This window comes from Bos indicus x Bos taurus, chromosome 22 (assembly GCF_003369695.1).
Source record: "Bos indicus x Bos taurus breed Angus x Brahman F1 hybrid chromosome 22, Bos_hybrid_MaternalHap_v2.0, whole genome shotgun sequence".
Classification (NCBI taxonomy): Eukaryota; Metazoa; Chordata; class Mammalia; order Artiodactyla; family Bovidae; genus Bos; species Bos indicus x Bos taurus.
The window spans coordinates 58,004,583-58,030,242 of NC_040097.1; the positions used below are offsets into that span (position 1 = coordinate 58,004,583).

General features: G+C 40.3%; 1 protein-coding gene across 5 annotated transcripts in view; it reads left to right on the top strand.

The window, feature by feature from the left end:
- Positions 1–25,660, top strand: part of AZI2 (5-azacytidine induced 2) — a 41,242-nt gene that overhangs the window by 12,801 nt on the left and 2,781 nt on the right. For 2 of the 5 annotated variants that reach the window (XM_027523646.1, XM_027523649.1), the window contains exons 2-7: positions 12,182–12,402; positions 13,962–14,087; positions 14,859–14,958; positions 16,094–16,242; positions 20,559–20,617; positions 25,526–25,644. In XM_027523646.1, coding sequence (XP_027379447.1) covers positions 12,187–12,402; positions 13,962–14,087; positions 14,859–14,958; positions 16,094–16,242; positions 20,559–20,617; positions 25,526–25,644 — 769 coding nt within the window. In that variant the 5' untranslated portion in view covers positions 12,182–12,186. Of the gene's footprint in view, positions 1–12,181; positions 12,403–13,961; positions 14,088–14,858; positions 14,959–16,093; positions 16,243–20,558; positions 20,618–24,103; positions 24,309–25,525; positions 25,649–25,660 lie in introns of those variants that run through there. The other 3 variants (XR_003507891.1, XM_027523648.1, XM_027523647.1) reach the window with 3 other exon arrangements.

Consider the following 25,660-nt stretch of genomic DNA (forward strand, 5'->3'; position numbering starts at 1 on the left):
TCCAAGAGGTCTCACTTACCAAGGGGCACCTCCTAGGACTGCGGCTGCCAGTTCCCCTGTCCCTGTGGCAGCCACTGCTGACGCACACCTTCACAAGAGACCCTCCAACACTAGCAGGTGGGTCTGGTTCAGTCTCCTTCCCCCTGGGTCCTGGTGCACGCAGGATTTTGTTTGTGCCCTCCGAGACCGGAGTGTCTGTTTCCCCCCGTCCTTCGGAAGTCACGAAATCAAATCCCGCTGGCCTTCAAAGTCAGATTCCCTGAGACTCCTAGTCGCTGTTGACTAAAAAGATGCACAGCATGAGAGTTCCAAGGTAAGTTGTAACTGGGGCAAAATGAGGACTACAGCCCGGGAGACAGCACCTCAGGTAGCTCTGAGAAAGTTAGAGGCAGTGGGGGAAAGTCAATATAAGAGATTTTGGTGAAAGGGGAGTTCAGTGCAATCAAACTCTTACTTTATATAAGGAGCTAATGTCACCACAAAGGGATTGAGTGCTTTTCTAGATAGGAAGAGATCTAAGGATCTCTTGGGATCATGAAAGAAGTTCCTGAAAATAAGTATCTAAAGACCTGTTATACCAGTTTCCCTGGAGCACAGAGGGCCCCACTCTCCACCCTGAATTCAAGGGGTGTTGCAGGTCAGCAGCTGCAGCAGCACAGGCTTCAGCCTCCGCAGAGGCAGATGCCAGATGCCCTTGTTGTTGCTTACTTGCTGGAAAATGCTCTTGGCGACTGCCAGTTTGTAGTGGACGTTCCTTTGCTGGATCCCCAGGCTGGGAAGCCTGACATAGGGCTCCAGATCTTTACAAGAGTGGGAGAACTTCTTTGGTGTTACTGTTCTGCAGTTTGTAGGTCACCCATCTGGCAAGCGTGGAAGTGATTTTATCTGATTGTGCCCCCCCCCACCCCCGTCCTGGTGTGGCTTCTCCTCTGCCTGTGGACGTGGGTATCGCTCTTTGGTGGCTTCCAGTGTCATTCTGTTGATGGTGGTTCAGCTGCTAGTTGTGATTTCGGTGCCTTTGGAGGAGAAGATGAGCACACATCCTTCTCTCCACCATCTTTCTTTGATCTCTCTAGAAATGAGAAGAACTCTTACCACCCTTGTTTCTAGTAGACCTTGCAGGCAGGGTTCCAGGCAACAGACTGACAAGGTAAAAGTTTACCTTCTGCTGGCCTCTCTAACTGTGCGTGCAAAGATCAGGTTTGGAATGCCAAAAAAGAGCCCCATCTTGGCTGTTATGGGCAGGATTACTTTATTTCCTAATTAAGGAAGCCCTTGTAATCGTGTCTGAGCCCAGCCGTATTCCCATAGATGGCAGTCTGTCTAGAAGCCGTTTGGTCTTTAAGGCGAAGTTCCCCGTTATCAGGTTGGTGCTTTAGTGCAGATGTGAGACATGCTCTGAACAGCTCTGTAAAGATGGGACTGTGGATGCGACGTGTGCTGTTCATCCTTGGACCAGTTCCACTCTTAACATTTCTCGGTTTTTCCCTCCTACAGTGTATCCTCTGAGAGTGCTCAGGATGAAACAGGTCTCTGTGGGGCTCCCGGGCAGGAAGGCTTTCTTGATGCCAGCCTCTGCTGTGAATTCCAAAGGGCAGATTCTGAACTGTTGCTAATGCAGTGATCCCGGAAGGGAATGGGTTTAAAGACAGGGGATGGGCAACCAAGAAACAGTAGCGCAGCCTTGGAGCAGGGCCCCGGTTCCACCTCGGGGGCACAGTAACAGTGTCTTCAAGTTCTTCAAGATGTCAGCATTCGTACCAGAGAAAGACCACGGAAGAACTGGGGGATCTCAGCAGCCTCAGTTACCTGAGGCCAGATTAGTGGAGTACAGGCCCTGCACACTCCTTAATCTTACCAGCAGCTCTGCCCTTGAACCATTGCCCTGAAGTGCCTCATTAAATCTTCGTTTGGGAGACAGACAGTTTTCAGGGCAGGAGCCTTCTGTGTCCTTTTCCCTGGCAAAGCAGTAAAGCTATTCTATTCTGTTGGGTTGGCCAAGAGGTTCATTTAGATTTTTCTGTAAGATGTTGTGGAAAAAACCCAAACTTACTTTTTGACTAACCCCATTCTTCACCCAAAACCCTGTCTCCGAGATTTGATTTAGCACTAGTTCACAGAAGCCAAGTTTTTGGCATCTGAAGCACAAGACGATGGGAGTTTGCAGCATGCACCCTTGGAAGAGCTGTACTTCCATAATGGTTGTAGTGGGTTACCTCGTAGGACTGCAGCATCGTGATGGTTGGTCCTCAGATACTTCCACTAGGTTTTTAGGAGCAGGTGACCCTTCTTCTTCAGAGCGGGATTCATTCATTCTCTCATTTCACTAGCAAAAGTTTGGTCAGACCATATATTGACTTTTTTTTAAAATTTAAATCTGACAAAAACCTTAGGTCCCCCGCCTAGGAAATTCACAGTCATCCTTCAGACTTAATAACGTAAAGCAGCTTGAATAACATTTTTAAGATCATCACTTAAAAGTGATGAGACCCATATATCAGGAGAACTCACCAGAATACCTGAGCTAGTGGGGCTCAGGGAGCCTATGCTGGTTCTGAGCACTGGTTCAAGGTAGATTCCAGGTGTCCTCTAGTGGTAATATATGCATGTCAATGAAAAGATGAGCAAGTCTATCTAAGAAAGAAATGGAAAATGTTATTTGAGCCAACCTGGAGTTTGTACCGGGAGACATTCTTTCAGAACGCTTTAAGGACTGCTCCACCTATTAGAGGTCAGAGCATGATCACGTTTTTGAAACAAAAGGTTATACTTTAAGTGATGTATTAGTCTAAGGAAAAGGCAGTGGCACCCCACTCCAGTAGTCTTGCCTGGAAAATCCCATGGATGGAGGAGCCTGGTAGGCTGCAGTCCATGGGGTCGCACAGAGTCAGGCACGACTGAGCGACTTCACTTTCACTCTTCACTTTCATGCATTGGAGAAGGAAATGGCGACCCACTCCAGTGTTCTTGCCTGGAGAATCCCAGGGACGGGGGAGCCTAGTGGGCTGCCATCTGTGGGGTCACACAGAGTCGGACACGACTGAGGCGACTTAGCAGCAGCATACAGTCTAAATCTGCAGATGCAGAGTGAGTAGTAGGTCGTGGGTCATGCTGGCCCCTAGGAAAATTTAGGAAGGAAGTTCTCTCCTAAGGAGGTCTGGCTAATATACATGCACAGGGAAGGGAGGAGGTCCGGAGGGGCTGAAGAAATGTTCATGTTTGAATTTTTTTGTCTTGCCTTAACACCTTCCAGGTTTCTCTGGCTGATCTAAGAATTAAATTGACACGAGGTAGTTTAACAGGAGAAAATCAAACAAAAATTTAATAACACGTATATACACGGGAGAGACCCAGGAGAACTGAGTAACTTGACAGAGTACCCAAAGCCCTCACTGAGAGAGGAAGGGCAAAGAGAGAGGGCGGCAGCCTTACAGATGGAGATTTCCCATATAAATGTAAATGTTTCTTACAAAAGGATAACCACTACTTGGTTTTCATAGTTTTTCCCCCTACTTCTGCAGTTTCTTAGGAAATGACCAAAGAGACATATTTTGGTGGCAAATTCTGCTTTCCTACTATGGGGAAACACACTTGTACGCGGCATATGGTTAGTGATTAATAAATAGTAAATATTAGGGTGTTTAAATATGACAGGATAATCATTTTTTTCTGGAAAAAAGACTAATCTGGTGTCGGAAGATAATTCTATTTTTTCTAGTCTCTTACCTCATTATATATAGCATATCTCAACTGAGGATCCTCTTGGTGTTGACTGTAGTCAAGACTGAAATTCAAGGTCTCCTAAAATAATTCTGATGAGTAACGCTTGAATTTTTTTCCCTTTATGTCTCTCCTGTAGTCTTTAGAAACTACTGCTCTCTTTTCTACCACCTCCTCTGGCAAGTTGTCTCCATCTTTCTCTGTTAACATTGGCGATGCTGTGATTTGTAAGAAATGCACACGTAGTCACTCAGATGCCCAAAGTATATTTCACACGTACGTTTGGTCTTATCCATGGTTCCGTGACTCCTGGGAGCATCTTCTGTCCGAATGGTGGTCTCGTTACGCAGAGCAGAGCTTCCACCTCGCCTGGATTTATGTTAGTGAGGTGACTTTTGGAAACCGCCTAGGGATGGGGGCTGTTTGCCAGAGGATCTCACCAGCTGATTAGCGGGTTAGCACTTTTAGTCCCCCTGACCTGGGCTATTGAGGTGGGTGTCAGAGAGGCTGAGTCAGTTTCCAGGGATTCAGTCGGTCGTGCTTATGACCTCTATTAAAAACCTAAAGACGATATGGTCAGAGAGCTTCCACGTGGGTGAACCAGAATGTTTTCAGTGCCTGGTGCTGGCCGCCAACCCCACAAGGGCAGAGGCTCCTTTGTTCAGCACCTCACCCTGTCTGTCTCTACATCTGCTGTTGGTTCATATATTTTAATAGTAATCAAGTGAGTAAATGGGTTTGAGTAATCAAATATAAGAAAGTCACGAGCACCTCTGCTTTATAGCCAGTTGGTCAGAAGCACAGGTAACAATCTGGACTTGGTGATTGGCATCCTGAACTGGAGGGAACCAGTGGAACCTCTAGCTTGTAGCTGGTCCCTCAGAAGTACAGGTAGCATCCTGGGCTTGCCATTGGCTTCTGAAGTGGAGGCAGGTACCGTGGGACTGAGCCCTTTACCTGTGGAGTCTGATGCCGTGTCCAGTAAACAGTGTCTGAGTTGAGTTGTGGGCCCCCAGCTGGTGTCCAGAGCACTGGCAGTTGATGGTGTGGAGATGCCGCTGCCTCCACATTGGAATTGGGTGACCAGAACTCCTTTTAATCGTTCTTGGGAGTTTCATTGTTTAATACTGCAGAGTATATTCCTTAAATTGGAATGGGACTTAAAATTACAAGGACTGATTACTGACAATTCAGCTTAACATTTTTTACTCCAACATTCTGATTTGCATAGATCTGTATTGGAGCCTGGCGATCAGTAATTTTGAAGAGAACCCCAAATGATTCTAAGGTAGTTGTCCATTCATCACTTTGCAAACACTACTCTAGGTCAGCTCAGTTTTTTTAGAATGTTATTATACAAGACAGTTTTTTTAGTTGATCTTTCTTATGTTTGATAATGATATCCTGCTCATGGCACTCACTTTGTAAAGATTAAAATAAACACAGGTTTGTTTAAGATAATTTAAGTTATGATAAATAAACTTAGATTACAGTATACGGTAAAATTTGACAAGTGTTAAAGCTGCCTTAGTCTAGTTCATTAGGTTTATAATAGCCAGTTAGGCTTTTACCCTTTATCCAGAAAATCAGATTTCCCCAGGCCAGTACTTTGGATATTTGTGACTATCACAAATGCTTTTTACATCACAAAGTACGTGAACCTGAATCTGACTTTGCTGTATGTGGACTGCTGAAGCTCCCTTTAACTTCTCTGTCGCAGTGAGGTCGAGGAAGGCTGCTTGCATAAGCAATAAAGCCAAAGGCCACACGTGGCCTATTTTGTTACTTTGAAAGCAGTTTTCCTTTCAGTATGGGGATAAATACAGTGGGATGCCTGCCTTGTATTATTTGGTGTCTTTCTAAGATCTCATTTTTCCCTGGCCCCGCAGCTTTCACTCTCTAGAAATTGGGTGTGTATGGAGTCACACCAATTAATAAGCATTAATGATAAGCATTAATGTTTCTAATACTTACTTGATCTTATATTTATTATGGCAAGGATAGGAATCAAATCTTTCATTTTCATTCATAATAAATTTGAATGGCAGTCACTGGAACAGTAAGCTTACTGCGTGGCAATAGTGAATTTTCTCTTTGCTGTGCTTGGCTATTTCTCATACTTTTTAGGACAGATAAGTAGTTTCTCAGGACAGCGGATTCTAAGTCATGTTTAGAGTACGTAGAATAAATACATAGAATAATGATACAAAACTTGAAAATCATTTTTAGGCAAATAATACTGTCTTATATTTAGAGGGAGGCTATATGCAACTTGGGTGATTTATAAATAATAAATAGGCAACAGATGTAACTATATAAAATAAGCTATCTGACTACATATTTTGTCTTTAAAATGACCAGTTATCATACTTTATCGAATGTGACATTGTTAAGTCGTTACACTCCCTTCCATTTAAGATACTAGTTTTGTAGTTCTTGATGAATTTAGTGTATAAATGGTTCATTGGGGAGGGAAAATATTTCAGGCTCTAAATATTTCAGGCTCTAAAATCCATATGTTTGTGCTCATCTTGGTTAAACTTGATAATCTTTATGGGCCCCCGTTTTCCCAGATGTGAAATGGGTCCAACAGGATTTTCCTACCTCATAGGTAATCATGAGAATTAACTGGGATAGCATCTGTGAACGACGTTGTGCAGTGCTCAGTAGTTCATTTGATTATGAATGTTGTATAGTTGTTGTATATGTGTTCTTCACAGTCTTGGCTCATCTCCAAGTTTTTCTTAAATTCCACAGAACAAGGATCAAATCCTACAGTCTCTTTATTATAAAGGACCATCTTCATTGGTTTCTGTTCTGCTTTTCCAGTCTCATCTCCTGTTATTCTCCTCCTCGTCCCTTCTCCCCATACTCTTTAAAGCCTTTGACCTTGTTACCACTGCTGGCAGCAAAGGGTTAAAGTCTAAGTGCTGTAAGTACAGTAAACATAACTGCCCTCTTCACCTATAGCAGGATTGAGAGTGACTGGATATTCCCTATTACCTTTGGAAACTCCTCCTCCTCCCCACCTCTCAGTCTCTATAGCATTCTGCATTGTTGCAACTGTATTCCTCCCCTTTATGGCATAATAACTATTTTACTGCACAGCTATCTCCCACACTGGGTTTTCCTTGCTGAGTAAAGCATTATTTTGTGATAAAAATGCGTGTGTAGGAAATCACACCACTGATCTAATTAGAACTTTGTGCAAAGCAAAGGCATAAAGGCTCGGATCCTCAAGGTGCACAAACTGTGGGTCACCATCTGTTTCAACTCTGTACAGCGATTTGACTTACTCCTTTAGCGGGGAAAAAAAATATTGCAGTTGAATAAATCCTGTCCATTCGGTTGGCTGTTAAGATATTATGTGTATCAGATGTCTAAGATGAGCACAGTTTCACCTCCTTACACTAGACTGCAGCCTGTCAACTCACCTAGCCGTTACTCTTACTCTGCTGTTCCTCTTTTAAGACATAACGTGTGTGTGACAGAGTCTTAGATGGAAACGTACATGCCCACTTGAGGTTACAGTATCATATTTCTTTTTCGACAGGAAATAGGAGGATTTCAACTACTAGCAGCGTGATTGGAATGATGTTTACTGTTATTTTGGAATAGAGTTGAATCCAGAGAGAAGAAAGTAAACCCTTCAGGGGAAGAAAACTTTACCTCTTTATCCATCATTAGGAGAAAGTGCAGTTAGCGCTGGAAACAGCAGGAGTTAATTATGGTCATGAGGATCTCCCACGTTGGGGGGAATATAGCAGGTCTTACTTCTTAACTTTTTAAATACACTGAGAAAGAATCTAACTTAAGAACAGGAGTTGCCCTACATGGTTAGAAGTTTTTAAATTGGTCTTGGTGAAGAATGATTGAATAGTAGCTTTAACCTACTCGGACTTGTAGTAAAACACATTTATTTTTGCCTAACTTTCCTATAATCCTTGGTATAAACAAATCACTGGACATGTCAAACTCTGACTTTCAGTTCAGTTCAGTCACTCAGTTGTATCCGACTCTTTGTGACCCCATGAATCACAGCACATCAGGCCTCCCTGTCTATCATCAACTCCCGGAGTTCACTCAGACTCACATCCATCGAGTCAGTGATGCCATCCAGCCATCTCAACTTCTGTCGTCCCCTTCTCCTCCTGCCCCCAATCCCTCCCAGCATCAGAATCTTTTCCAGTGAGTCAGCTCTTCGCATGAGATGGCCAAAGTACTGGAGTTTCAGCTTTAGCATCAGTAATTCCAATGAACTCCCAGGAATGATCTCCTTTAGGATGGACTGGTTGGACCTCCTTGCAGTCCAAGGGACTCTCAAGAGTCTTCTCCAACACCACAGTTCAAAAGCATCAATTCTTCAGTGCTCAGCCTTCTTCACAGTCCAACTTTCACATCCATACATGACCACTGGAAAAACCATAGCCTTGACTTTGTTGGCAAAGTAATGTCTTTGCTTTTGAATATGCTATCTAGGTTGGACATAACTTTCCTTCTAAGGAGTAAGCATCTTTTAATTTCATGGCTGCAATCACCATCTGCAGTGATTTTGGAGCCCCCAAAAATAAAGTCTGACACTGTTTCCACTGTTTCCCCATCTATTTCCCATGAAGTGATGGGACCAGATGCCATGATCTTCATTTTCTGAATGTTGAGCTTTAAGCCAACTTTTTCACTCTCCACTTGGACTTTCATCAAGAGGCTTTTGAGTTCCTCTTCACTTTCTGCCATAAGGGTGGTATCATCTGCATATCTGAGGTTATTGATATTTCTCCCTGCAATCTTGATTCCAGCTTGTGTTTCTTCCAGTCCAGCATTTCTCATGATGTACTCTGCATGTAAGTTAAATAAACAGGGTGACAATATACAGCCTTGACGTACTCCTTTTCCTATTTGAAACCAGTCTGTTCCATGTCCAGTTCTAACTGTTGCTTCCTGACCTGCATATGGGTTTCTCAAGAAGCAGGTCAGGTGGTCTGGTATTCCCATCTCTTTCAGAATTTTCCACAGTTTATTGTGATCCACACAGTCAAAGGCTTTGGCATAGTCAATAAAGCAGAAATAGATGTTTTTCTGGAACTCTCTTGCTTTTTCCATGATCCAGCGGATGTTGGCAATTTGATCTCTGGTTCCTCTGCCTTTTCTAAAACCAGCTTGAACATCAGGAAGTTCACAGTTCACATATTGCTGAAGCCTGGCTTGGAGAATTTTGAGCATTATTTTACTAGCGTGTGAGATGAGTGCAATTGTGCGGTAGTTTGAGCATTCTTTGGCATTGCCTTTCTTTGGGATTGGAATGAAAACTGACCTTTTCCAGTCCTCTGGCCACTGCTGAGTTTCCCAAATTTGCTGGCATATTGAGTGCAGCACTTTCACAGCATCATCTTTCAGGATTTGAAATAGCTCCACTGGAATTCCATCACTTCCACTAGCTTTGTTACTAGTGATGCTTTCTAAGGCCACTTGACTTCACATTCCAGGATGTCTGGCTCTAGGTGAGTGATCACACCATCTTGATTATCTGGGACATGAAGATCTTTTTTGTATAGTTCTTCTGTGTATTCTTGCCACCTCTTCTTAATATCTTCTGCTTCTGTTAGGTCCATGCCATTTCTGTCCTTTATCGAGCCCATCTTTGCATGAAATGTTCCCTTGGTATCTCTGATTTTCTTGAAGAGATCTCTAGTCTTTCCCATTCTGTTGTTTTCCTCTATTTCTTTGCATTGATCACTGAGGAAGGCTTTCTTATCTCTTTTTGCTATTCTTTGGAACTCTGCGTTCAGATGTTTATATCTTTCCTTTTCTCCTTTGCTTTTCTGCTTGTCTTCTTTTCACAGCTATTTCTAAGGCCTCCTCAGACAGCCATTTTGCTTTTTTGCATTTCTTTTCCATGGGGATGGTCTTGATCCCTGTCTCCTGTACAGTGTCACGAACCTCCATCCATAGTTCATCAGGCACTCTATCTATCAGATCTATGCCCTTAAATCTATTTCTCACTTCCACTGTATAATCATAAGGGATTTGATTTAGGTCATACCTGAATGGTCTAGTGGTTTTCCCTACTTTCTTCAATTTAAGTCTGAATTTGGTAATAAGGAGTTCATGATCTGAGCCACAGTCAGCCCCTCGTCTTGTTTTTGCTGACTGTATAGAGCTTCTCCATCTTTGGCTGCAAAGAATATAATCAATCTGATTTTGGTGTTGACCATTTGGTGATGTCCATGTGTAGAGTCTTCTCTTGTGCTGTTGGAAGAGCGTGTTTGTTATGACCAGTGCATTTTCTTGGCAAAACTCTATTAATCTTTGCCCTGCTTCATTCCATATTCCAAAGCCAAATTTGCCTGTTACTTCCAGGTGTTTCTTGACTTCCTACTTTTGCATCCAGGCCCCTATAATGAAAAGGACATCTTTTTTGGGTGTTAGTTCTCAAAGGTCTTGTAGGTCTTCGTAGAACCATTCAACTTCAGCTTCTTCAGCGTTACTGGTTGGGGCATAGACTTGGATTACTGTGATATTGAATGGTTTGCCTTGGAAACGAACAGAGACCCTTCTGTCGTTTTTGAGATTGCATCCAAGTACTGCATTTCGGACTATTTTGTTGACCTTGATGGCTACTCCATTTCTTCTGAGGGATTCCTGTCCATAGTAGTAGATACAATGGTCATCTGAGTTAAATTCACCCATTCCAGTCCATTTGAGTTCGCTGATTCCTAGAATGTCGGCATTCACTCTTGCCATCTCTTATTTGACCACTTCCAATTTGCCTTGATTCATGGACCTGACATTCCAGGTTCCTATGCAATATTGCTCTTTACAGCATCGGACTTGGGAGCAATTTGAAGCTTTCGATCATAAAATCAGAAAAGCAAATACACGATGACAGAACAGACCCAGAAAAACACACACACACCCTTTCCTTAATGCTCATGTTGTCTGAAATAAAGCAAAACGAACTTTACAGGCTGGATCATTTAGTTGTATAGCTGAAACTAACAGAACATGTGTAAATCAACTATAGTTCAGTAAAAAAAATTTTAGTAAACTGTACAGTGGAGAAAAGACAGTGTCTTCAGTAAGTGGTGCTAAGAAAAGTGGACAATTCATGTAAAAGAGTGAAGTTACAACATTCTCGAACATCATATCCAAAAAATAAAATAGATTAAAGACCTAAACGTAAGACCTGAAACTATAAAAGAAGAAAACAGGCAGAATGCTCTTTGACATAGACCATAGCAATTTTTCTTTTTTTTTTTGGATCTGTCTCCTAAAGCAAAGGAAACAAAAGCAAAAGTTAACAAGTGGGACTTAATTTCACAGCAAAGGAAATCATTCACAAAATGAAAAGACAGTGTACTGAATGGGAGAAAATATTTGCAAATGATAAAATCAATAATGATAACATCCAGAATAGCACAACTCAGCATCAAAGAAACAACCTTATTTTAAAATGGACAGAAGACCTGAATAGACAGTTCTCCAAAGAAGATACACAGATGGCCAGCAGACATGGGGAAAGATGCTCAGCATCATTAATTAGAGAAATGCAAATTCAAACTACAGTGGGATAGAATGAGACCACAATTCTGACATCGTCAGAATGGCTATCATCAAAAAGACCACAAATGACAAATGTTGGCGAGGATGTAGAGAAAAGAGATCATTTGTACAGCATTGGTGGGAATGCAAATTGGTGCCGCCACTGTGGAAAAGAGTATGAAGCTTTCTCAAAAAAGTAACAATAGAGGTACCATAGGAACCAGCAAGTCTCTTGAGTGTATATCCCAAAAAGGTAAAAGCGCTAATGAAGAAAGATAACATGCACCCCAGTGTTCATAGCAGCGCTATTTACAATAGTCAAGATACGGGAGTAGCCTGTGTCCATTGACTGATCAGTGGAGAAAAAAGATATGGTGCATGTGGACAATGGGATACGACTCAGCCATAGAAAAGAAGGGGATTCTGCCATTTGCAACAATATTGATGAACTTGGAGGGTGTTATGCTTAGTGAAATAAGTCAGAGAAAGACGAAATCTGTACGGCGTCACTCACGTGGGGAATCTAAGAAATGAACTGGTGAATATATGACAGGTAAGAAACAAGCTCACAGGTAGAGAGAGAAAGCTAGTGGTTACCAGGGAGGAGAGGGAACGGGGGATGGGCCAGACCGGGACAGGAGATACAGACTGCTGTGTATAAAATAAATGACCTGAAGGAACATATACAACACAGGAAATATACCCAATGTATTATAACTGTAAATGGAATATAACCTTTAAAACCGTGAATCACTATGTTGTACACCTGAAACTTACATATACATCAACTGTGTTTCGGTAAGAAAAAAGAAATGGCAGTTTTTAAACGTTTCAGCAGTGTTCGTATTATGCTCTCAATATACTTTTTTCTGCTTATTTATTCAGTGAGACATTGCTATTTTATGTCTTTATTTTTAAACAGCTGTCATGGATGCACTGGTGGAAGATGACATCTGTATTCTGAATCATGAAAAAGCCCACAGGAGAGACCCAGTGACTCCAGTCTCAATATATTCAGGAGATGAATCTGTTGCTTCACATTTTGCCCTCGTCACTGCATATGAAGACATCAAAAAACGACTTAAGGATTCAGAGAAAGAGAACTCTTTCTTAAAAAAAAGAATCAGAATTTTGGAAGAAAAGGTAATTTGTCTATCACCTTCATTATGTTTACGACTTAATAACTCAAAGTATTTGAAATTTTAAATATTTCTCTGCTCTGTCATCCATGAGTGTAGCAAATTTCCAAAGACAAGTCACTGCTAATCTCAAAACCCTGGACATTTTACTTGGCCTTCTGTGTTTCACATATTATCATGCTTGGTGAATGTGTGCAGAAGACGATTTAGCAACATGAAGGGATTAAAGTTCAAATGTTTTTCTTACCTCTTTCAGATTGCCTTACCTTCCTAGCTGTGTGTATTTCATTCAGGATGTTTAAACCTATGCAAACAATTATATATCAAGAAGGGAAGAAGTTCCTGGAACATTGTTCCAATATGTTTAATAGTGTTTTTGTCAGGACTGAAATTTCACCAGGACTGACATCTTTACCTCAGCATTCTCTTTGTTCTCATACACACGTTAATAAGAAAGTGTGTATCTGATGAATTAACGTCCTCTGTTTGCACCTTTCTCACGCAGAAACTGTATATCCTACATGTTACGGAATACATAAGCCAGGTAGCTAATTCAGTTATAAATCCTCAGATCTGCTTTGCTTATGTATTGGGAAATCTTCCTCACTCATCCTTTACTTTTAAAGTTTAACTCAGTTCACGTTTCTTCAGATCATAGTTTATGATCCTCAGCTCTTCCGTGTAGTGTGTTACAGACAACAGTTTCCACAAAATGAGAAGGAATGATCCAACTGTACAGACTTGAGGATGGAGTTTGGTAGAGATTGACTCATTTGCAGGAAGTAAGAAAAGGAGGACTCGGTTGTAAAAATAATTGATTTCTTAGTATTCATATGAATTTTCTTTAATGACTATTAAATAAATTTGTGACATACTGGGATAGAGTGAAACAAGATAACATTTTGGAGTTTGGCGTTGTTGCTGCTGCTGCTGCTAAGTCGCTTCAGTCGTGTCCAACTCTGTGCAACCCCATGGACTGCAGCCTACCTGGCTTCTCCATCCATGGGATTCTCCAGGCAAGAACACTGGAGTGGGTTGCCATTTCCTTCTCTAATTTTATTTTAAAAGTCAATAGAAAAATGTGATAAGTAATATTGGAAGTATTTACTTTGTGATCAACAATCCTAATAATTTGTTCTGCATTAATACAGCACTTAATGAACTAACACTTCTATTCCTTAAAGTGTCAAGTACACACTAAATTGATATTCACTTTTCCGATGATAGAAATTAAATAGTATGTTCTAGCTTGGAAAACAGAGAAGCACCATGAAAGAATGATAGTATTTTAGTATGATGAATTATAAAAGGTACAGCGAAGTATAAGATACTGATTAAGGAAAAGCATAAACGAAGATTTTTTAAAATATCTATTCTGTGCTTTTTACTTTCTTAATCACTAAAGCATAAATGTATGGAAGTGAAATGTTCACTTAATTGTAGTTCAGGCTTTATTCCCTGCATTAGTGTAATTAAACTGAGATGCGGAGCCATCAGAAGACTGACTTATTCGCTGATGTCGAACATCCTCTTAAGCTTTGTCTTCTGATTTTATGCCTTTAGCTTATAGGAGCTCGAAAGGATGAAGAAACAAGCTCTGTGGGACGGGAACAAGTAAATAAAGCCTACCACGCGTACCGAGAGGTCTGCATCGATAGAGATAATCTGAAAAGCAAGCTGGATAAAATGGTAGGCTGGTCTGTAAAGAATGGCATCTGTGTGTTGCAAATGAATTTTCTCCTTCAGGAGGTTTAAAATTAGAAATACGAGATATTTACATTTATTAGACAAAAAATTTGCCTGCTCAAGGCAAAAGCAGAAAACTTTTTAGTAGGAATATTTGTTACTTACTTCTATACAAAATAAGTAGTTGGTTTGTAATGATGTTTAGGTCTTAAGTACATCTAACACCACTAACTTATTTTGAAAAATTGTGACTCAGTAGAGTTTATCACCCGGAGAAGGCAATGGCACCGCACTCCAGTACTCTTGCCTGGAAAATCCCATGGGCGGAGGAGCCTGGTAGGCTGCAGTCCATGGGGTCGAGAAGAGTCAGACATGACTGAGCGACTTCACTTCCACTTTTCACTTTCATGCACTGGAGAAGGAAATGGCAACCCACTCCAGTGTTCTTGCCTGGAGAATCCCAGGGACGGGGGAGCCTGGTGGGCTGCCGTCTATGGGGTCGCACAGAGTCGGACACGACTGAAGTGACTTAGTAGTAGTAGTAGTAGTAGTAGTAGAGTTTATCACTTTTCTTTTTTTTTTTTTTTTTTTTTTAAGCCAGTGAAAAAATGTCCTAAGTTAGAAAAAGATTGGTGAAAACTGCATTCAGTTTCCCACCTTGCTTTTAAAAGGCTGGAATCTGTTTTTTCAAATCTGCCTGAAAATGAATATATAATGTAATACCAATCTTTAGATTTTATTGACTGTAATGTGGCATTTTCCCTACTTAACTAGAATAAAGACAACTCTGAATCTTTGAAAGTGTTGAATGAGCAGCTACAATCTAAAGAAGTAGAACTCCTCCAGCTGAGGACAGAGGTGGAAACTCAGCAGGGTAGGCCGCTTATTTGTTACAAATATTCTACTGCGATCAATACGGTTTTCCATTCATGTGTTATAGCCATGATCAGTTTTCTCTGTCTGTGTGCTAAGGACTGACTTTTTAATTTGGGGGCTTATGTTAATTTCTGTGTTCTGCTTTTACCAAATATCAAATCCTTCTTAACTTTTCCTTAGATGTAAATTGCACTTTTCCTAGAGAAAATTTGATGGTTGATTCAGGGCTGGTTTGTGATGAAGTAGATGAAGAAAGGAATACAATCCCATATTCTATAAAGCCTCTTGCCCACATTGGACACCCTGTCATGGAGTAGTTACAGTTGCTTTTTTGTTTATTTTAATCCAGTTTCTGAAGGTTGTTAAAATGTGCCGCTGAGATGCTATGCTTCTGAGAAGTTAGGAGTGGGGGTGGGTGCTAGCCTGCCTCCATGCAAGAAGGCTCTGAGGGGACAGCTCAAGACGCGGCCTCTGAGAGGCCTGACGGGAGGTTGAGGGGGGCTCTCTCATGGCGGGTGAGTGGGCCTTTTTCTATGGACAGAGTCTAAGGAACTAAGTCTTTAGTTCCTTAATGAGGGTAAGGGTTCCTTATTAAGGGTATCCCTTAATACGGAGAAGGGTTAGTCCGTGTCCAGTGCTGTTGCATTTGTACAGTGGAATGTTTATGAATGAAATTGTTCAGAAGTCATGCTGTAGGCCTGATGGTCAAGCTTTGTCCTCTCTACAAGGACTGGGTGGGATGATTAGCTGAGTGAGCCTCAGCTTACTCACTTCATTTCATTCTTAATCACTGTCTTAACCTTCACATGTATATGTAATTGATCTGTCATTTCAGCGTATGCTTGATATGTGCTGTGTATTTTAAAGTTTCAGGCTGACAGATTTGCTGTTATCTAAACAGAAATCAGAAATAGGGATGATGACACAATAGAACACGTTCTATTGTGTTGTATAAAATAAGATTGCTAATATCTTAGACACTTGAAAGTACTTACTGTCTTTCAAAAACACTTTAATTGTAGGTGTTTTATATTGGTTTTTCTTTTACCTCCATTTTACTAACATAATCTTTTTTGAACTGCAACCCATGTAGAAGTCAGAAATAACAATTTTAATGTCCATCCTTTTTGTAGTGATAAGAAATTTAAATCCTCCTTCATCAAACTGGGAGGTGGAAAAGTTAAGCTGCGACCTGAAGATCCATGGTTTGGAACAGGAACTGGAACTGCTGAGGAAAGAATGTAGAGATCTCAGAATAGAGCTGCAGAAAGCCAAACAAACGGTACTACCGAATCACTGAATTGAGAAGCCCAGCGTGCTGCGTGCGTCCTATTTAGGATTTATAACTAGGTGTTAGACCACAGAGTCAGCGTAAATTGTAACTACTTAGAAAATTATTATATTCTGTGAAAATTCACCTTTATCTTCCTCTTTAATCATTTTTGCTAAAATGTGGTAACTGTATGCTTTTATCATAATTCCAGAATTACATGCTTCTGTTGTTTAAAAGCTAATTTTTAAAAACCTTATTAGTTAATTAAAGTTGTTCTTTCAGCTTCCTTTCTTTCAATCTCCTTAAATCATTTTTTTCTCTGTAAAGTTTAAAGAGAATTCAAGTTTTAAGTTTTCCACTTTAATAATTTGATTAATTTAGACATACAAGAAACTTGATTTTTATAATTATTAAAACAAAACTTTTGAGCATCCACTAATTCTCAGAAGTCTAATACTTTCAGAACAACTTTAGTTTTCAGCAGATAACTGAGAATTCAAGAATTAGGGGCAGGGAAAGCAAAACAGAAAACCCTGCTGAGCTGCTAAGGTGTGTGTAGCCTGAAGTCACCCACTGAAACACAAGTTGCCTCTCAGATCATTCAGGGTCTGTCTGCTATTACAGTGACCCCTGGACAGTGTGGGTGTGACCGGTGGAGGTCCACTTTACAGAGATTTTTTCCAAGAAACATGCAGTCAGTCTTTGGTAAATCTGCAGGTTGCACATCTGTGGATCGAGGCCTCCAGAGGTGGCTGCCGACTGGGCCGCCGGTTGTTGGTTGAGTCCATGGGCGCTGACCTGAAGATATGCAGGGGCGAACGTGGGACTTGGACTTCCAAGTCGTTTTGGTACCCACTGTGAATTTTGGAACCAGACCACCATGGACACTGAGGGACAGCTTTACATTGAGTTCTTAAAAGCTTGGATATGTGTCTTCAGATGTCATGACAGAAGGGGCTGAGGGTAAAAAGAAGGAATGATAGAGAAGCAAAGCAGAGTGAGAGCAATGCTCTAGATGCAAAGTTTAAAAAAATTATTGCAATAAATTGAAAAGTTAACTACTCTCTAGAGTTCAGTGGCCACTATATACATTCTGTACACTCATATATTGCAATCTAAGGTAGCCTCTTGGACAGTTGTTTCTCAGGGTCAGCCTTTCTGCCCATCAGAGTACCTGGCACTCCTGAGTAGCTGGGCCCCCACCCTCGGCTCTCCTGGGCAGCCACTGCTTCCCCCATGTTGCCTGGCTGCCCGCCGGCACTCTGCCCCAAGCCCACGTGTCCTTAGATGAGCTAACAGGCCCTTCTGTACTGTGGTCTTTACTGAAGGTGACCACTGGTTAAGAAGGAGATGGGCATTAAGAATAATACAGCATCCTGCCTTGGCCTTTACCCAGTGAATTCCTCTGCACTGGACAGGGAGAACCTGATTTGCAGCCCCCAGGCCTGATAAAGGGAAAATACCACCTATAAAAATTAGCCTCAACTCCTGTTAGAACCAAAAGAAAGATTTTTCCTACTTGACATCTGAAATTGGTTTTCCTAGCTTTGCACCTGTGACCGCATACACAATTCCTTCAGCAGCTCCAGCATCTTGTCCCACAAGCCCAGTTCTGCTTCTGTGCTTGCAAGAAAAGATTGGCACCTTGAAGCTCTGAATTACAATTGTCAGCATATACATTCTACTTGAAATAATTCAGTAGCTTTAATAAATAATGGATATCTCCTTATAGAGTAGAAAGCAGTACCATAGAGTCATAAAAACTTGGTTCTTAATTGTGTTGCTTATTAATTGTGACATTAGCAAAGTCATTTAACTGTTCTAATGACACTAACTAGCTACTTTTTATGAAAGTTAAGTGAGGTAATATATAAAGCAGCATGGTGCCTATTACATAGTTTATTCAATAAGGAAGTGTGTTTCCAAAAAATCCAGTTAGGTTAATCCAGAAAAGCAGCACTGTAGGGGTCCAAAGGGGTGTGACTGTGTACTAGTGTTACACAGTTAAATCCTCACTATTTAACGTTTTCCACTAGGTGGCGCTAGGGGATTAAATTTGCTTTTAGCTTAATTCATCTTTCACAAATCCCAGAAAGACTTTTAACGTACTTTAAAGATAGAAGAAACGTTAGAAATCACTTGTCTTACTGCTGATGAAATTGAATCTCAGAGACTAAGAAACTTTAAGAGTTGAAGGTGACATAAGGGAGGAATTTTTATTTTTTGAAAAAGGAATTTAAGATCCTTCCTTCATAAGAATGGTTAGGGGAAGGGAAGTTTAAAGTAAACAGTGTTCACAACCAAAGACAAACCAGAGAGAGATGGAGTGGAAATTTATCAAGGGTTCCAAGTTTAAATCTTGATGTTGTGGGATGTGCACATTTCAGTCTTGTTTCAAAGGTGTTGCTATCAGAGTCCTCTTGAACGTGGGAGTCAAAGAGCAAGCCAACGAGAGAAATTTATGTTCATATGACTAATCTTAAATCTTCTGCAGCCATACTTAAAAATATTTTTAAGATGGTACTTCCTGTGAAATAGTAACATCTCTGAAGTATGAAATAACATCCTACATGAAAGAATAGTGGGGCTTTGGTGGGCTTACTTTTTTTTAAGTACTTCATGAGCTTGGTAGATAGTGTTTGATATTAATGGGGTCAGGGTTTGGGTCAGTTCCACTGTGGGCCTTCTTTACTTCTTATATCCTCTGGTTTTCAAGCCATTTGTATTCAGAACAGTGGGGCCTTTGAGAAGAAGACACTAGGGCCAAAGTGTTGGGAACCCTGGTCGAATGGAGTTGGCATAGACGTCTGTGGTGGCTGGCATCAGCCCCGTTAGAGTCCCGGTTTGCTGTGTGGATTGGAGGTTCTGCGCAGTCCTGAAGCACGGGGACCTGTTTAACTGGAACAGTGTCTCCCAGGATTTTGTAGCTCTGAGCCTATTCATGCAAAGCTTCAAACATCAGATGGCAGGAGTGGAGAAGCAGATCTGCTTTTAGAACATGGCGGTGAAGAACTGGCCAGGACAGGGTCTGTGCATGTTAGAGACAATTCCTTTGTGCTTTTTGTTACTTTACATTAGGCTTTTCTGGATTGTTAGGTGATAGCTGGAGAAATACTTTACCAACCCAAACTGCTTGGTGTTTGGTGTTTTTTTTAATTGGTTTTAAAAAACAAGGAAGGTTTCCATTATGCATATATGTATAAGAGTCAGACACAACTTGGCGACTGAACAAATAACTATACTGTAATTAATACTGTAAGTAAAACATGTATTTTTAATTAATTATACAGAGAAACTAAAAGTGACTTGATCTGATTCCTTCATTTCCTGTGAGGAAATGGAAAGGAAAAGGTCCAGGGTTATGTCCTTTACTCGTGGTCAGACTTCCTCTGACTCAGGGACCAGTTCTGTGTCCCCGTTCCATAGGACTCCTTGGGATGCAGCTAATCATTTGCCGTGTTCAGCTGCTGTTTTCTGAACAGTCAGATCCAAAGACACTTTAACTTCTATGATACATATTGATGATTTACACTCCCAGATTCAGAGGACTCATGAATTCCTTTTGTGCTTTTTAGTGTTCCACTTATATCATTAAATGATACAAGAAATGGTAAAATGAAGTTTTATTCTCTCAGTTTATACGGGCCACTTCCGCTAATAGAATGGCTGCCTGTGCTAGTCATTTTCATTTGTTCTAGACCTCAAATTGAAACGCATTGCAAATAGTGTGTTATAGAATTATCTTAAATGTATTAAGTTCACTTTTAAATACCTTTCATAGGTTCTTTTTGTCGTCTGTAACCTAAATTACTAAAACTTGAAAGTATATAAGGACTTTATATAAAATCCTCTCCCTATCATTTTATTAGGGAAAGAGGACATTTATGCTGATCGTTTAAACAGTAACCTGTTAAATTTGAGTACTTTTTTGTAATAATACCAAAAGTGAAATACCAACAAACTTCCATTTTCTGATGGAATTCACTGAGCTATACCTTGAACAAACAGTAATTTGATAAATGTTACCATTTTTTTAGTATAGATTTCAGGTTAGTATCTTCAGAAATATATTTTGTACAACTTAAAGGTCTTTTATGTGAAAGCAAGTGTATTTTTTAAAGAAAATTAAAGCATTAATGACTTTAAATAATTAGAAATGATTTAGAAATATCTGGCAGATTTGGAGTTACTTTATTAACATTGAATATAAGATCTACGGTTATAGATGTATTCTGTAAAAGCTGAAGCATGTGTAGAGTAGTAAAGTACTGAGAATTAATAGAAGGTAATGATGACAACTTTTAAACTTTTTTAAACAATGACAGGATCCATCTCTGGATGACAATCTGAACTGCAGAGATCTGCAGAGACTGAGCGTTTCAAGGTACGAACATTCTCCAGCATTTAGAAGCCACACCTTGTTCTGCCGGGCACTGTGTTAGGTTGCTTCTGTTACGATTTAACCTTAAAACAGGTTGACACTGTTGAGTGCTGCATGAAATCTCTGATCACTGTGTATTTATGAAAATATTTAACTGTTCCTTAACAATGGGCTTGAACTTGAGCGGTAGAAGGATGCATATTATTATGATGCCTTAGATAAAATTTTTGAACATTCAGTACTGTTTTAGATAGAATATTAGGGAGCTAGCTGTGCAGAAGTATTCTGTAGTAAATTCTGAGTTTTACATGAAGATTATGCATTTCCATACGTGGCAGTATCACTTTGTTTTAGGGCCAAACGTGGACAGCCTTAGTCTTTACTGTGACATGAATTTTAAGAGAGCCATCTTCTTAGGGTAAGACTAAAAGTAGCTGTCAGGGTGTATACATGTTACTTTAGCCATTTGTTTCTTAAGTACTTATCTCATTTTAATTTCATCAACGTAAGTGCATTGTTTTATCTGATGATTTTTTTGTGCTGTCTTAGCACCCCCTCTTCATGGACACGTCCACCCAATGAAACACACACATTTGACTTCATTGTTGGATTGTTCGGCTTCCAGAATTTACTGAATGATCTCATACCTATTCTTCCTATCAAACACCCAGTGGAGAGAAACGCTCAGTTGGGAAAAGAGCTGAATGAAAGCCCGTGTAGCCCCTCTCCAGAGGCAGGGCTGCCCCTCTGCAGGTGTGGGGGCTGGCGGTGCTGTAGGCGCCGTAGGCTGGAAGCTGCTCAGCCCTGCCCTGCCTCCACTTGACGCCTTCCACCTCTGTCTACACTCACAGCAAGGAAGCCTTTCCTTTCTAAAACACACGCCTAGTACCCTGTCCTTGTGAATTATTCTTCAAAGATGTCTTCTGTGTCAGACTTCCCATTTTTCCTGTCAACCTAGGTTTCCCCATACTAATTTATTGTATTTGTCATTTTTACAAGCTTTCTTAAACCGTTTTTTGGAAAGAGGCATGTTAGAATCAGAGTAGGTCAAATAAAGGGGCTTATGTAAATACTTTCTTAGAAGTGCATGGTATAGAACAGGCTTCTGTATCCGTTCATGGGCAATGTTACATGATTGGGGTCACTTCTTTTGAGAATAACGGGAAAAGCTGCCCCCCACCCACCAAAAAGATGTGTGTTTGAAGGCACCGTAGCACTGACAAGACAGAGAAGGCTCTCTGCAGGCTTTGGAAGAGGGAGGCAGCCGCAGGAGGTGAGTCTGACTTCTGAGGCTATAGAACTGTATAATTGTGGCTTCAGAGTACTGTTTTGAGTTTTCTAAAGCTCAGTAGTAATTCAGGGGATATCAACTAAGAGAAACAGAGTTTAGAATTCAGTTCAGTCTAAGAGTTTTTCTGTGATAAAGAACTGTATGATTAAAGCGAGCCCTAATGGCTCCCCATGCCCAGGCCCGTTTGTGCTTTTTTGCAAACCTGTAGCAGTGTGGATTGTGAAACTGACCGCTTTTCCATCTTCTGGTTAAGCAGCTAGAAAATTAATAACCTGATTTGTGACTTACCTTTGGTAAACTTAATATCATGCATAAAATTTTATGTAGTCTCATTCCTAACTGCGTCTTATCTTGTTTTTTCCTTCAATTTATCATTTATACCTATGTCCAGTTTATAGTCCTGTTTTATTAATCTTTGCAAGTTACGGCATCCACTTTTAAATGGAATAATTCAGATGATAAGTCTACTATATAAGGAGAGAGAAGTACATAGCATGTTTCCATAAAACCATTAGCTACCAGTTTAGGTATTTTTAAGGATTATTTTCCATTTATTTGGAAAACTTTTTTTTTTTTTTGCACGTCCTCATCATGTTGCAGGGTGAACGAGGTGATACAGTATTATTCCTGAGTGAACCTTTGAATTACTGGAGGCCTTTTTATGGTCCTCGTTGTATACATGTCATTCAACAAAAATTGCCCTACCTGTCAGAAACTTGGCCACTGCCCTGCCAGTGTGCTGGCTAGGGTTACCTGTAGGTTATTGCCCTCAATTCTGAAGCCAGATGTAGGTGTGGGGTCACTTCAATGCACATTCTTGGTTTCCAAGATAGGGAATATGTTGGTGTTTTTCACACTGTGCTGTGTTGCCTTAATGATCGTGAAATTTTATGAGTTAAGCATTTTAAAAATAGAGAATAAAACAGAATAGAACATACCAGAGTGTGGGATGCAGGGTAAAATGATTGCCTGTTGTGCCTTACAACTAAAAATATTTGAAAGAAGCTTTTTTGAGGAAATCAGTCATCTAAACGTGCTTTCCTAAGTCCTGAGTTCTGGGCTGAGACTTTCCCGTACTTGTATTTTAATTCCTCTGGGGAATCGCGTAGTTCAGTAAATTTTCAAAAGCTAAAGAAAAATAGGACTGAAGTAAAAAGATTTTCTTGTAGAAGGCACATTCATTTCAGTATTAAAGAGTTGAATGGACAGTGTCAGTTAAGAAAATTGAGCTTTTACCGTTTTTACCATGTAAGCTGGACGTCTGTCCACCCCTTGAGATGTGGATAAGGCAGGCTTCATTATGGTGTGGAATTACATACCTTCTTGGTGTGGGACCAAGAAGGTTGTGTCAGCAGTCAGTGTGATGAAGATGAAGCTGAGGATGGTGTGAAAATGTGACCCTAAAATGGTGGCAGTCAGTCACGGGACTGGAGCTTGTCGGAGTCGGGAAGTTCTCCCGCCCCGGCTTCCTTGTGTCCAGCGAGCCCCTAGGCCGCCAGGCTGGGGTGAGGGGTGAACTGCCTGTCCAGCATGTGGGACCTGCCCAGCCACTGTTACCCTCATGTCTCATGTCGCTTCTGCTTTGTCATTTATGGTTCTCGTTCAGGATACTTGGGTGTTGCATCTCACTGTTAAGGTCGTTTTTATGAGTTCTTTATAGACAATTATATCATTAGGATTTTGCTGAAGACTTTAATATTAACTGTAAAGCGTAAAGTAACTGCCATTACTTTGCTATCCACAAGAGGGAGAGCTTACACTTAGTAATAATTAGATCTTTATATCTGTAGTTTTCAATTCAGGTGACACTCAAGGCAAAAGAAAAAGATTAGTAGACGTATGTTAAACTTGGTGACCTAGTTTCTAGTTTAATCTAGTTTATAAGCAGTCTTTACTAAATTGAATTGGAAAATGTGTATTAGAGCTGCCCCAACACCTCCATTATTTTTGTTTCTCTTACTTTATTCAAGTAGCCTTGTTGAATGATGAGGTGTCCGATACTCCAGTATCCATACATTGTCTTGAGTACTGTGTTTGCTTTTCTCCAAGTCAGGTACTGATTGACCATCGCACGTCAATAATAAATGCTGTTTGTAAGCTGTATGATTCATGTCATGACTGCATGTATTAGCACATGTACAGTGTTTACACACACTTAGCTGCTGTGTAACTTGAGTAACTCTTTTGGGGAAGCACAGTGATGCCCAGAATTGCAGCCAGGAACCCACGGCTCTTCACACTTAAGACAGTGCCTATGTGAGACACGCAGAGTGGCACACAGCTCAGATGCTGACTGCTGAAGCAGAGGCGGTTCACTAATTTTTGTGATTCTCTCACACCTGTCAAAAACCTGAAAAACTAGACTACTGGTTAACAAACGATGTTTACAACAGATTAAAACAAGTAAGTAGATTATTCTCAAAAGCAATGTAAAGTTTATTCTCCTGCTTCTATTGAAAGAATTATAGTCTGAATGGAATGGGAATATTTTGACCAAAAATGTATGTAGCCTTACATAATTAAAATAACTTTTTTATTATATCTGTTGTTTTCATAGTTAGGATATTAGATTTAGATATCAAGAGTGTTATCCTTGAAGTTTGCTCAAAGGTTTTTGTTTATGCTAGACAAAAATTGAACCTGAAGTGACATGTTTGTTTAATTTGATTTGATTGCTAAAATTACACACTAATATCTTTAAGAGGCAGTAGTGCTTGTTTGAACAATATGAGATCATTTGTTCTTACAGTTAACATTTTATGTATTCTCATGCAACAAAGCAAGAATATGTGTTGAGGATTTCAATTTATTTAGCTGGCAACTAAGAACCTAAAAAAAAAAAATCATGACTATCCAAATAAGAATGCTTAGTGGAAGATAAAACTCAATAAAATTAGGTTTAAAATATCTGATTTATGACCTCCCAGGTAACTGCAGAAAATGCTTTGAAAGGCAGAAATGGGGCTATGTGCAGTCCTTGTCTCTGCGAGCCTCTGCAGCGCCTCCTCTCGGCCAGGAGTCAGCAGCCCTTCGTGACTTCTGCTGTCGTGTCACGCTGGTTAGAGCCGGCATCTGAGACAGCCCAGTCAGACGAGAGAGAAGGGGACGCATGAGACCGCGATTGTATTTTAATGTGGACTTGGGTATACACTCAGCAATTGGTAACAGCATTCACAACATCAAAACAACAATTAAAAGATAACTATATTAATAAACTTAAAATCCATACATGAATGAACATCACTGAATTCTTGGTCAGACTTGGAAATGAAGAACATAGCCCTTACTATTAAACACCACTGCACCTTGTAGACTATCATAAAATCTGAATACTGAGAACTATTAAATTCGTTTAAAATACTTTTTATATTACCATTCTGTTTAACACAGTTCAGTTCATTGATAAAAATTAGGTCATTATTATTGTGAATAAGATCTTTTTCGTTTGTTATAAAATGCTCTAATTAAATATTTCAACTAATATTTAATGGGGAGGTTTTATTTTGTTATTTCAAAACTAATTTTAGCAGAAATGCAGGTAAGTTCATTTCTCTGTTAAAGTTTTTCCCTTCTGTCCATATAGAATAACCACCATTAAAAAATAAAACCCTGTATTTCAGTGACAATATGCAAAGTGCATACTGGGAACTGAAGAGAGAAATGTCTAACTTGCATCTGGTGACTCAAGTACAAGCCGAACTACTGAGAAAGCTGAAAACCCCAGCTGCAATCAAGAAAGGCAAGTCAGTGTTTGC